Source organism: Vanacampus margaritifer, chromosome 20 (assembly GCF_051991255.1).
Source record: "Vanacampus margaritifer isolate UIUO_Vmar chromosome 20, RoL_Vmar_1.0, whole genome shotgun sequence".
Lineage (NCBI taxonomy): Eukaryota > Metazoa > Chordata > Actinopteri > Syngnathiformes > Syngnathidae > Vanacampus > Vanacampus margaritifer.
Genome location: NC_135451.1, coordinates 14,318,897 through 14,332,432, shown reverse-complemented (window position 1 = coordinate 14,332,432; position 13,536 = coordinate 14,318,897). Strand labels below are relative to the sequence as shown.

The window sequence follows — 13,536 nt, the reverse complement described above, 5'->3', positions numbered from 1 at the left end:
ATAAAAAAATAAAAAAATAAATCAATAAATAATAAATAAAAGTCCAAAGTAATTCAATTCAAAATACAAAAAAATCCTTCACATTAGCAGTGCAATGACAATTGACCGTCTCAAATTCCCTTTTTGTTTCTTCATTTTAAAAAACGGCCATGTTGAATAACACTGCTTTTTTTGTTGTAAATGACAATGTATGTAATAAACCTTTTATTACAAAAAACAATCACGTATAGTAAGCCGTTTTTTTTACAGACAATGTATAGTAAGAAGGTTCTTTGTTTTGTTTGTTTGTTTAAAAAAAATAAACAAGCAATAATAGTAAAAGCGTTATTTAAAATGTTTTAGGGGGTTTTGTTTAAAAAAAAAAACTAAACAAGCATTAATAGTAAAAGTGTTATTTAAAATAAATAAATACACGACCATATATGGTCATGCTCTACATGCGTTCTTGTTTTTTTCCATTACTTGATTGAGTGGTGGCAGGGGGGCGTGTCTTGCTGCACCTCACCTGCAGCGCGTTGACAATCAGTGGACTTTCAAAAGGAATTCAGTGACAGCACTCAGTTTGCATGATTGTTCTCGTGCTCACTCAGTAGGTGTCAAGTGTTGCCTGTTCTCATTTGTGCTCTTGCCTCGATTGATAACCGCGTGTAAGTGTTTCTCACACCTCTTTATTTTCTAGTTACTGTCTTGGTTTTGGTTGTTGTACTAGTAGTTTCCTTGCGTTTCAGTCACACCGGACTTGACATTTATAATAACTTGTTTATTTAATTTTTTCAAACGCCCATATACTAATGTGTGTGTATAGCAAGGCGTTTAAAAAAAAAAAGGTATCTTTTTTTTTAATGACCATGTATAGTAGGGCTTTTTTAAATCTTTTTTTTTTTTTCAAACGACCATATACTAAATATTGTATTGTTACACGGAGTGTTTTTGCATTTTATTTGTTGGGATGTATGGATGTGTAACATGTGATAAACCCCACGAGAAGCCGGTTATTTCACATTTAGATTTAATTAGTTTATTTGCAATGGGTCGGTCACGTGGCCGGTAATTATCCAATCGCAGCCAAATGTGTACTAAACGCGGAAGTACACTCGCTCCAGTAGAAGTGGGATGGCAGTTGCTTCTCCATGGGGCACAGCTCTGAATCTTCCTTTGCCGCAGACTTTAATTTTGATTTGTAACTAAACCACCTTCTTGCGTGGATTTGAGGGGAGCCTTCTACCGCGTGCCGTGAAATGCACCGTGACGACGGGTGAGTGAAATGATAGCTGTGAGAGCCGGCTGGGTTCATTTCATGTAATTAGCGACACCGAGTGACGTCATCTGTTAATTGTTTGACGGTTAAAGAGTCTCAACTGTTACCTCATTGAAGGAATTAAGAATGTTAATGACGATTGTTTGATATTAGTTGATTATGTATGACTTATGTTAGAGATATTTGTGTTTAAATATAGCTAATATTTATATTAATGATAGTATGTGTACACTAGAACGTGTGATGGTTAATGTACATAAATGTGATTGAGAATTTATGGTACTGTTGTCAGGCCGTGTTATCAACTTGATGGTGAACTAGAAGGACCAGAGCCTACACATTCAAACCTCAAGCATCGAATTCCTCCTGTCAGCCGGTAGGGGGCTCTTTGTAGCCCACAAGCCCTCTTTTTTTTTTTTTTTTTTTTTACGTCTTAGCTACCGTCCATCCATTTTTCAGACTCTTCCCTTCCACCAACTTAAATCCAGATGTGGGTCTCCATTTTATTTTATTTATTTTTTACACATTTACTCTTCAGTCAAATGATTATACCTTCTTTTTTTCTGTGGTCATCGGGGATTTCGTAAGTGTTGGTGAGTCTTCATGAAGTTTGCTGTTGTGTTGCAGAGGCAGTGATGGATCCAAATGCACGAAGGTAATATGTGTAAACACACCTGATGAATTTGTATGCTTTCCCCATCAATTTAGGAACCAAGTGGCACAATAAAGATGACTTGACTTGACATGACTTGACGAGACACGTTTGTTTGGTGTATAAACCGCCTGAGCAACAATGATCTGAATTGTGACCAGGAGGGGGCAGAATATGGAGCTTTGTGGCATGCCTTAGTTGTTTTTATTTTTTTATTTTTAGAAAGGCCTGATTGCAATCAGGGCAGGTGATGGAAAGTGTTTGCAAGATCTTGCTGGAGATGGTCTGTAGTTGTTTGGCTTGTCTGGGCTTTGTTGTTTGATGGCAAGTTGAAAGTCGGCGTGCACAGTGTAGGTAGGCAGGATTTGAGGCAGGAGTCATATTGATAAACACATTTTATTTTATTTTGTCTGTTTCAGGGTTGTCTCGGCAGCAGGTCGTACAAGAGGACCTGGACTAAGGTAATGAGTACATGAACACATTTAAGTGACTTGCTCACAATTATTTTTTATTTTTTTTTGTTCCAGATGGACGATGAGTCGGGTGTGCAAAAATGAGAGGTGAAAAAAAAAAAAAGTACAGTGTAGTGTTAAGACGTATAGTTGCAAAATATTTTTGGGCACTAAATGTACCCCAAAAAAAATCAAAATGCTGGTCAGAAAACTCTAATATTGAGGTAAAGCCTGTTTATTTCAATCATTAGTTTAAAAAAAAAAAAAAAAAAAGTGAAGCTTGCATCCAATATTGGTGCACCACATGCAGCCTTGTGTTTGAATTTTGATGATTTGGCAGAAAAGGTCAAAGAATTTAAAAAAAAATCCAGTCTTTACCAAAATAAGACCCTTTAAGAAGTGTTGTTGTGCCCAAGATGCTTTGATATCGACCTTTACATGGTCTGCAGTTCAGCGTTTCTGTTGCCTTGTCGATTTTCACTTTTTGAAACAAACGAAGGAAATAAATATTTTCTGACCAGCACTAGTAGACTTGGGAATTGTGACCCCTAAAAGTAATCGACTGCCCCCTTCCTTCCCTGCGGTCACTGTTGGTGACCTGCAAGTTGGATGCGTGTCACCTGCGTCGCTTCAATTCATCAAATGGAGTCTGTTTGACTTGAAATTGTTTGTCACCAAATGTTGTCCACTTGGCATCTGTTGCAGCCTGGATGGACCGTGGGTTATAAATAGCATCCGTTTTTTAGGGTTTGTGACCACTTTCAGGGGTGGGAGTGAATTTTTTTTAAATTTTTTCCCACAGCAAAATGTTGAACATTAACAAGTACAGTTGTGTTAGTTTGCATCAGTGGGTCGTTCAAGGTTGCAAAGATATTTGCCAGACACTCGTTAACTGTTAAGCGCGCAAACATCACATTTTCTACAAGTTTAAAAAAGGTTAAAAGCAAATAAAAGTCTTTGCAACATTGAACAAACCCTGATTTAAAACAAGTGTTTAAGTATCAGTTTAAAGTTACCAAACTGTTCTAAATGTTGCAATTTTGTCCATAGAAATTGATAGTGCTCGCTAAAAAATGTAATCTAATTGGTTGTGTGTAATTTGAAATCTGATTTTCTTTTTTTGATGGTTAAGGGCTCAGTATTAAATGTTTCCATATTTAACGTTTTGCAACACATTGGTCTTAAAGGTTTGACTCCCACCCCATGCTCAAACCCGCAGGGCCTACGGACTGAGGCGATTGGTCGATGCATCGCTGGGGGGCCAGTTGTGGGCTCAAGAAGCTCGCAGATGGAATTTGCGGAAAAACAAGCTAGACAAATGCACTTGACTTGTCCTTGCAGGAAGGCGCCGGAGTCCCTCGAGTCGAAACCGCAGCGGCGACAGTGGCAATCGCAAGTCTTGTGTGCGCTTGTTTTCATAGTAGAAGAAGAGTCTGAGCAGCTTTTTCGTTTTTGACTTGAAATGTGCAGTGGCGGCTCCATCATATAGCGCAACAAATGCAGCCTACAGTATTTCGTCCTGTTTAGCTGAACTGAGAGACCAACAAACTGCCCGCAGCTCCAGATGAACGGCTTTGCCGCTTTTTGAGGCAAGTGTGCAATTATTGCACGTCAACACATTGATTACGAGTGCATTTTTTTTTCCCCCCCCGCAGCAATCCCAAAGATGCGGACCGTACAGGGAGAGTATTTTTATTTTATTTTTGTTCTACTTGCTATGTTTGTCTTGACTGTCACAAACTCACTGGGTGTGCACCAACTCACACGAACTGCATGCTTGTCCTTTTTGTCCTGAACTGTGCGTCCAATCGAAACATTGATGAAGCCTATTTGTACATCTATGAAATCTTCTTTTTCCAACAGTTTTTTTTTTAAATTTTTATTCCATTCTAGATGAAACTGAAGCTTGTGATACTTGCGTATGTGCTTTTCTGCTTGAATTAAAATTGTAACATTTCAACTTGTCTGTTTTAGATGTTGGGAATGACCAAAAGCACGCATCCCGACACTGATGTAAATTTAAGTTGTGAATAAAATGAGTTTTTTTTTTTTTTTTTTTTTTTTTTTGTCTGAGTTTGTTCTTCCTCCCTTCATGTACTCATTCTTTGCAACGAAGCGCTTCGGGTACCTGTGGGCCGTTCAAGTCACCGGCCTTTTTGGGCCAGGAGATAACTTGTAGAAGAGGTGGTCAGTAGTGATGGCAATATACTTTTTAACTCCTCTAGATGGTGCTCTTGGTTTAAAAATAAAGGGCAAGTGCAATTAAAAATTGATTACATTTGCATTGCATCTTTGAATCATGAGTGCCATCTTGAGCCAAAAAGTATCGCAAGTGCTTCATGAAGCTTCCTTTTCCCGTCACTAGTGGACAGCGCCGTTTTGTCTACTACTGTTTGTGAAGGGCAACCACTTTGAACTAAATGACCTTAAACGCTCTATGCTATTAATGTTTGTGTGAAAACACGACGATAAAGCATCACTTGGTTTCTATAACAGGCTATTTGTTTTTAAGTCACTTGTATGATGTACTTAAATCTGTCCCAACTCTGGTGATGGTGCTGGCTGTCTCGACCACGGTGAGCAGCTTTTTAAACTTAAAACCCGGGATGGTGAAATGTACAATAAGTTTCACCAAATTTAATAGCTAGACAGCCTTCGTGGGATGCTAAAAGCTATCTTGCTTGACAGTTCAACAGCGCTAGCCGAACATCCGGGCATTTGATATTTCTCCAACGTAACACAATGCAAATGCTTCCTTTATAGCAGTGGTAGGGAACGCTGGTCCTCAAGAGCCGCTGTCCTGCCTGTTTTCCATGTCTCCATCAACACACCTGATTGATGAACAAGATCGTTATCAGGCTTCTAAAGAGTTTGCCGATTAGCTGAGTTAAAGGTTTCCTATCCATGGTTTGTACCGTATAAGCAAACAGCGGATTATACAGTTTTTGCCTGTGACTATCATGCAAGTAAGACAGATTGCTGGTTGTCCAACGACATTTTATCACATTTCGAAATTGAAATATTAAATCAAAATAATTACAAGCATCCAATGCGCAAATCGAGCGTCAAATAAACTCGTGACGTCACGCTTCATACTGGTAATGTACAGTTTAAAAGTTCGACTTTGCGTTGTCGAACCGGTGAGTGGCTAGTTGACAGCTAGTGGATAGTTGACAGCCAGTGGATAGTAGGACTACATTCATATATACTGTTTTCACGGGGATCATTGGTATGCACAGGACGCAGTGAAACATGGTTAGGATTAAGGTTAATTGCATACGATACACAGACATGATGAGATTTGAACCCTGGACCTCAGGATTTACAAACAGTGTACCTACCCGCTCGGCTAGCGGAACACTGACGGTGACAGCTACTCTGCGGCCATATGCATGAAACAATCGCATTTTTCCCCCCAGGGGGCGCTTCTGTCAGAAAGCAAAAGACAAAATAGCGCAGAGACCCTCTCACATCGTGGACACCGTGGTCTGGAGGTTAGAGTGTTCGCTTAACACGTCGTGAGTGGCGGGTTCTAATCCAACCTTTGGTGCGTGTTGCTCTCCACTATAAATTTTTCTAACGAGTTACCTTGTAGCTACAGTCGTGAAAGCATTTTTCCTTCTTGATCAAAAACAACTTAATACTGATGTGTAAACCTACCTGTCATATTCTGCATGAAATGCTATATTGCTAGCCATTCTACCTACCTACTACCTACTACCGCCATGCTGAATGAGATCCACCTACCCACTACCATTCTACCTACCTACTACCACCATTACTACTATTTATATTCTACTACTATTCAAGAATGTTAAATGGTAGTAGGTAGGGAGCGGGGCTTTCGGGGTAGTAGCTACGTACTACCTACCTCCTACTACCATTCTACCTACCTACTACCATTCTACCTACCTCTTACCACCATGTTGAACGATAGTGGGTAGGGGGGCGGGGCGAAAGCCCCGCCCCCCTATCCACTACCGTTCTACCTACCTACTACCGCTCATGCTGAATGATAGTGGGTAGGGGGCGGGGCTTCGCCCCGCCCCCTACCCACTACCGTTCTACCTACCTACTACCGCTCATGCTGAATGATAGTGGGTAGGAGGCGGGGCTTCGCCCCGCCCCCTACCCACTACCGTTCTACCTACCTACTACCGCCATGCTGAACGATAGTGGGTAGGAGGCGGGGCTTCGCCCCGCCCCCTACCCACTACCGTTCTATCTACCTACTACCGCTCATGCTGAATGATAGTGGGTAGGGGGCGGGGCTTCGCCCCGCCCCCTACCCACTACCATTCTACCTACCTACTACCACCATTACTACTATTTATATTCTACTCCTATTCAAGAATGTTAAATGATAGTGGGTAGGGGGCGGGGCGAACCCACTACTATTCTATCTACCTACTACCGCCATGCTGAATGATAGTGGGTAGGAGGCGAAGCTACTTACCTACCTACCACCATCAATCTTACTATTACTATTCAAAAATGTCAAGAATGTTGAATAGTGTTAGATATGGAGCAGGGCTTTGTGTGTTTTTTATTGAAAAGAAAACTGTTCCATTTTTGTAAGTACATCGCAATTCGCCTGAATGACTACAGGTCAGCTTGGAACCCGCGAATCACGACGTGTTAAACGGACACTCTTACCTCCAGACCACGGTGTCAACGAGGCAAGCAGGTCTCTGCGCACTTTTGTCTTTTGCTTGCTGACAGAAGCGCCCCCTGGGGTAGAAAATCAGATGGTTTTATATATATGGCCGCAGAGCAGCGGTCGCCGTCAGCCTTCCGCTGGCCGAGCGGTTAGGTACACGGATTGCGAACCCTGAGATCCAGGGTTCAAATCTCACCATGTATGTGAATGTCTGTATATTGTATGCAACTAATCCTAATCCTAACCATGTTTCACTGCGTCCTGTGCATATCAATGATCCCTGTGAAAACTGTACTTGACAATGAACGTGATTCACTCATATGTATCTTAAAAACAATGACGATGTATGCACGTGGCTAAGGAACACCTGTCTCCACAATGTATGTATACGTGTTTGTCATTTAAGCTAAATATGTTTGTCTTGAAGTATTTAAGGCCAGCCAGATGCAAATTTTGCAAAGCAAGCAATTTGCATCGATCAGAATTATAAATACTTCATGCTTTTGCACCTAATACTCATGGGAAATACAATCGTACTATCCAGTGGCGGGCACCACTTGCCAGTTAGACAACACAATGCCGAGCTTTTACACGTAAATATTACAATGCGTGACCGGCGCGGTAAACAGCATCGCCAACTTCCAATTGTCAATTCCGACCTTACGTCACTTGTCGAAATGGCGGTCACCTCCGTAAAATGCTCTCCTCCCATTGAAAAGCATTGGACTTTGGATCTTTATTACTAATTTGTCTTGAGATGATTATTTCGATTTCACTACTACAAGCAATCTGCCTTGTTTGCATGATAGTCACAGGCAAAAACTCTCCAATCCGTTTTTTGTTTACATCGAATAAAGGGCGCGTTTGCATTGCGTTGTATTGGAGAAATATCAAATGCCCGGATGTTAGGAATTGTCAATAGCTGCTGTGACATATCAAAAAGGTTGGATAATGGCGATGACATGGACTTTAGTGCTGTTAAACTGTCAAGATAACATTTGGCAGCAAACTCCCCTGACGTGGACTAAAACTAGCTACTAAATTTGATGAGATGTATTTCAGATTTAACCATACCCAGACAGGTAGCACCCAAGGAGCCTACCAACGAGACAGTGATTTAAATATCAGTCAAGCGATGGCAGCTCTTTATCGAAAACAAATCTTCAATAACATGTCTTCACACAGACATCAATCATTTCAGTAATTTGTATTAAAAGTGATCACCCTCCACTATCAGTAGTACCTCATAAAAAGTTGACTTGTTTCAGGTCATCACTGGCTGAGGGGATTGAAATGTAGGTCGTGAACTCCAGGGTTGAGGGTCACTTTAATGCAGTCATGGGTCGCTGAAGCGCACCGCGACAGCAGCGAAAAGTCCTGCGTTACCAAGAATCCTAAGCATGAGGAGGAAGAACGACAGACCCACCAAAAAAAAAAAACAAAAAAAAAAAACTCACTTTATTCGCAACAGTGTCAGGATGTGTACTTTCAATTACACATCACTTTTGTAGAAATCAGTCAAATCTGGATTGTTTTGCAGGGGCACTAATTATGACAAATAGTATATTCTACATATTTTTAATGTATAATACAGCAAAATTTAGCAAAGCATTGCCATTAAATGCATCACGCACATACTTCATCCCAAACGTCGCTAACAGACAAACTGAAATGTCACAATTTTAATTCAAGCAGAAAAGCACATACATAAGTATCGCAAGCTTCAGTTTCATCTGGAATAAAAAAAAAAAAAACCCGTTGAAGAAGAAGATTTCATAGATGTACAAATTGGCTTCATCAAGGTTTCGATTGGACGCACAGTTCAGGACAAACATGCAGTCTTGTGTGAGTTGGTGCACACCCAGTGAGTTTGTGACAGTTGAGACAAACGTAGCAAGTAGAACAAAAATGAAAAAAAAAAAAAAAATACTCTCCCTGTTTGGTTTGTGTTCTGCTCTTCAGCGTAGCGTCCGCATCTTTGGGATTGCTGCGGGGAAAACAAAAAACCAACTCATGAATGTGTATGTTGCACACTTGCCTCAAAAGAACGTTCATCTGGAGCTGCCGGCAGTTTGTTGGTCTCTCAGTTCAGCTAAACAGGACGAAATACTGTAAGGCTGCATTTGTTGCGCTATATGATGGAGCCGCCGCTGCGCATTTCAAGTCAAAAACGAAAAAGCTGCTCAGACTCTTCTTCTACTATGAAAAACAAGCGCACAAGACTTGCGATTGTCACTGTTGCCGCTGCGGTTCGACTCCAGCGCCTTCCTGCAAGAACAAGTCAAGTGCATTTATTTGTCGAGCTTGTTTTTCCACAAATTCCATCTGCGAGCTTCTGGCACCCACAACTGAAGAAACCTTGACAAGGGACCAGCGATGGATCGACCAATTGCCTTCTTAGTCTGTAAGCCCTGCGGTTTGAGCATGGCCACCCCATGGGGGGGGTCAAACCTTTAGGAAAATGCTCGAAAAAAAAAAAAAGTTTAACTTTACTACCGTGGTTCTTCACACACAGGAAATGCGCACATTACCGTATTTGGGTTTTATAATTTGACTGGCGTGCTGAGCCAATGAGAGACATCGTTTGGGCAGCACGATTGGTCTGGAACATACAGAAGTAAAAAGGAAGCTTCAGTTTGATCTGGAATGATAAAAAAAAAAAAAAAATTAATATAAAAAATATTCAGTCTTCATCATTGCTTCGATTGGACACAGTTAAAGACAAAAAAAGGACAAGCATGGTCAGTGAGAGTTGGTGCACACCCAAGTGAGTTGGTGACAAACAGGAAGTGGCACAAAACGATACTCTCCCTGCATTTCTTGACGTTGCTGTGGTTCGACTCGACGGACCCCGGGGGCCTCCTCCCTGCAAGAACAATGTGATGGTTCGTGAGCATCTTTGCAACGTGGAACGAACATGTGCATTTGTCTCGCCCCCGTTAGCACAAAGCAACACTCGCCGCTTGCGCACACCACCTTGATTGACGCGTCAACGTGACTGGTCGCCCCCCCCCCCCCACATGACCTTTGGTCCCCATCCAGCTCGTGGCCCATGCCTACAAAACAAATATTGACAATTACTTGAGATGAATGAATGGTCAGAAAATTTGACTATTGAGGAAAATTTATTTCAAGTGAAACTTGCATCTTAAATGCGTTTGCAGCATCCACACCTTTGTTCGGGAACGCTGTTGGGGGTTCATCTTGTACACAATCGCGCTGTGGTTCGACTTCGACAGACTCCGGCTCCTTCCTGCAAGAACAAGTCAAGTGCATTTGTCAAGACAAGTTCTTCACAAAAACAAATCCATCATTGGGACATGTCACTTACACGTGTTCATGTAGTCATTACCTTGGGTCCAGGGCCTCTTGTACGACCTGCTGCTGAGACAACCCTAAAAACATACACAATAAAATAAAATGTGCTTATCAATATGACTCCTGCCTCAAATCCTACCTACACTGTGCACGCCGACTTTCAACAACAAAGCCCAGACAAGCCAAACAACTACAGACCATCTCTAGCAAGATCTTGCAAACACTTTCCATCACCTGCCCTGATTGCAATCAGGCCTTTCTAAAAAACAACAACTAAGGCATGCCACAAAGCTCCATATTCTGCCCCCTACTGGTCACAATTCAGATCATTGTTGCTCAGGCAGTTTATACACCAACAAACGTGTCATGTTAAGTCGTGTCATGTCATGTCAAGTCATCTTTATTGTGCCACTTGGTTCCTAAATTGATGGGGAAAGCATACAAATGCATCAGGTGTCTTCATACATATTACCTTTGTGCGTTTGATCCGTCACTGCCTCTGCAACACAAGAACAGCAAACTTCATGAAGACCCACGAACATTTACGAAATCCCAGATGACCACAAAAAAAAAAAAAAAGAAAAAGGTAAATATTGAAACACTTCACATGAATTGTACATTAAAGTTTAATTTTATTTTTTTAAATCACTGTATTAAAACAGCGGTTCTCAAATGGGGGTACGTGAGATTTTAAAATATATATATATATTTTTTTTTAAATAGCATCAATGCAAAATAAGAGCTTGATGACAGCAGTTGCATCCATACGACCATAAATGAAGATCTTCAGTGAAGCACAAGCGCAATGTCTCCCTAAAATGCAAAAAGTTAAGTGCAACATTACAATATTCAGTGCTGACAGTAGGTAATGTCAGTCTTAATTATTAAATAAACAACGTTTTGTTTTTATTTAAAATAAAGTAATTTTATTTTTATTTTTAGAACAGATCTGTAATATACAGTAATTCCAAAGGAGGGCACTTTGTTGATACATGTACAAAACTATGTCCAATTAAGTTAATTATATACTTTGGCTGCACGATATTGGAAAAACATGCGATGTAGTTGTTGAATATTGCGATAGATATTATTGATATTAATGAAATAATAACATTTTCACCATGTGGCAAAATAAGCAAGCTCAATGTATTCTTAGGTAATTGCAATTACCCAAGATAATGTTCAACTATTGGATAGTGATGCACATTTAAGTTTGCCTCTGACTGATCAAATTCAGATAAAAGCATAAAATGATAAAGATTGAGAAACACTGTATTATAATAGCAGGGATTTGAATCTTTTTGGATACGGCCCTCCAAAATGAAAGGAAAAAAAATGGGGGTCGTTAAGAGACCTATATAACACAAACCTTTCCTTGAACGCTGTCCCTGTTTCTCCGGTGGCAAAACACCTGCAAAAAGCACAAAAGTACTGTGGAAAAAACAATGACAAATATCTTCAAATCCAACTAATGTGCTTGCTTTTAGCGCAAAACATACCGTCTAGCTGGTCGCCATCTTGTTGCGAGCCACGAGGCCATTTAATGCACCTGTTGACCCCACTCCCATTGGGCACACCTGTCTCCAATTATCTCGACGCCTGAAACCGAAATGAAGCCCAAACAGCACATTTATTAACCAGTTGCGCACATTAAGTCTCACTCAGGCGCTAAAACGAAATTACCTCGGCCAGCGTCCATTTGCGCCACGACAGTAGTTCATTACGGCACCAGCAAACAATTCCCGCCAAAACGTAACTTCCTGCTGCTTCCGGCGGAAGCTATCACCCACTTGTGGCAAGAAAACAGCATGCTATATATGGAGGACCAAAACTGCCAAAATTAAAAATAAATCGCGAATCGTGAAAATAATGCGAATATAAAAACAAAACAAAAATTTTACACTAAAAATATATACTAATGGAGATATATATATATATACACATGTATATATTTAAAAAATAACCATGTATAGTAAGGCGTTTTTTGTAAAGGCCATCTATAGCAAACCATTAAAAAAAAAACATGACCAGACTATTTTATTTTCTTGGCAGGAGAACAATCCAAGTAAAGTATAGTCGGCGAAACCGGAAGTGTATCTGACTAAAGCATCTTCCTTCGTGTCAGGTTCATTTGCGTTACTTCGTCCATTGCACATTTAAAACGTTGAGTCTTCTTTTTTTTAATGGGTATTATTTTAAAATGTCTATAACGGGGACCTCATAAAATTAAAAATTATATTTTTCGTTCAAACACTTTTTCGAGTAAGCACAATTGGACTAACCACGGTGAGATCTGAATTCAAAAGTCATCATCACTCTTCTCCAGCAGATGGCGCTTCATGCGTCCCCTGGAAGTGCTCGACACCCTTGCCTCTGGAACTCTCAAAAAGCCATCATATCCCAGGCCCTCATCTTCTTCGTCTTCATCTCTCTCACTGTCCTCTGACTGAAAGGTAGAATTACCCACAGCTTGTCAACCTCTTTCCATGTTTAGGGTTTATTTACAAACTAAAGAAAAGAATGTACAATGATGACATTTTGGACTGATATGAAACGGTAGTTTTGGCATCTGGGTCAATTTGTTTACCTGCTACAATATCATTTAGAGGGAGCTGTGGATGAGACGTTTGACACTCATCAGTGTCTCCATCTAGGCTCTTGTCCTCAACAGTGTCCTCTTCATCATCTGCAAAACACAAAAACGCATCGAGTGCCGCAAGTTATCAGTACCACCAAGTAAACGTGAGCGATATAAGTTTTGAAAAAAAAAAAGCGTTACTATATGTGGTCGTTTTTAAAAAGACAAAAAATACGCCTTGTTTTTTTATATATATATATAAAAAAAAACGCCTTACATTTTCATGGTCGTTTTTTATTTAAAAAAAAAAGCCTTAGTATACGTGGTCGTATTTTTTTTTTTAAATTTTATTTAAAAAAAAAGCGTTACTATATGTGGTCGTTTTTAAAAAGACCAAAAAAAAAAAAAAAACGCCTTACATTTTCATGGTCGTTTTTTATTTTAAAAAACGCCTTAAATACATGGTCGTGTTTTTTTTATTTAAAAAAAACTTGAAAAATACCCCCCCCCCCCCAAAAGAACCACCCAATACAATACAATACATGATCATCAAAAAAAAAAAGCCTTACTATACGTGGTTGGTTTTGAAAGAGAGAAAAAAACGCCATACTATACGTG

At 40.2% G+C, this 13,536-nt stretch overlaps 2 protein-coding genes across 16 annotated transcripts; one reads left to right on the top strand and one right to left on the bottom strand.

Moving 5' to 3' along the window:
• The first annotated feature begins 478 nt into the window (after positions 1–478).
• On the top strand, positions 479–4,414 carry LOC144040722 (uncharacterized). Of its 15 annotated transcripts, none has more exons than XR_013289814.1 (7): positions 479–647; positions 1,551–1,634; positions 1,718–1,748; positions 1,847–1,913; positions 2,330–2,371; positions 2,438–2,470; positions 3,582–4,414. XR_013289814.1 is itself a non-coding variant. In XM_077555147.1 (6 exons), the coding sequence occupies exons 2-6, from the start codon at positions 1,239–1,241 to the stop codon at positions 3,816–3,818; spliced, it is 408 nt and encodes a 135-aa protein (XP_077411273.1). In that variant the 5' UTR covers positions 479–647; positions 1,165–1,238; the 3' UTR covers positions 3,819–4,414. The 15 variants fall into 15 exon arrangements, 2 of the variants coding, with proteins under 2 accessions (XP_077411273.1, XP_077411272.1); XR_013289807.1 differs by lacking the exon at positions 479–647 and adding an exon at positions 685–1,255; XR_013289812.1 differs by lacking the exon at positions 1,718–1,748 and having other exon boundaries at positions 1,886–1,913.
• Positions 4,415–8,689: 4,275 nt separating this feature from the next.
• Positions 8,690–11,922, bottom strand: LOC144040071 (uncharacterized). Its single transcript, XM_077553866.1, has 8 exons — positions 11,840–11,922; positions 11,710–11,751; positions 10,813–10,839; positions 10,375–10,417; positions 10,196–10,275; positions 9,786–10,078; positions 9,554–9,663; positions 8,690–9,009 (listed from the first exon to the last, which is right to left on the bottom strand). The coding sequence occupies exons 6-8, from the start codon at positions 10,074–10,076 to the stop codon at positions 8,820–8,822; spliced, it is 591 nt and encodes a 196-aa protein (XP_077409992.1). The 5' UTR covers positions 10,077–10,078; positions 10,196–10,275; positions 10,375–10,417; positions 10,813–10,839; positions 11,710–11,751; positions 11,840–11,922; the 3' UTR covers positions 8,690–8,819.
• Between the last annotated feature and the right edge of the window lie 1,614 nt (positions 11,923–13,536).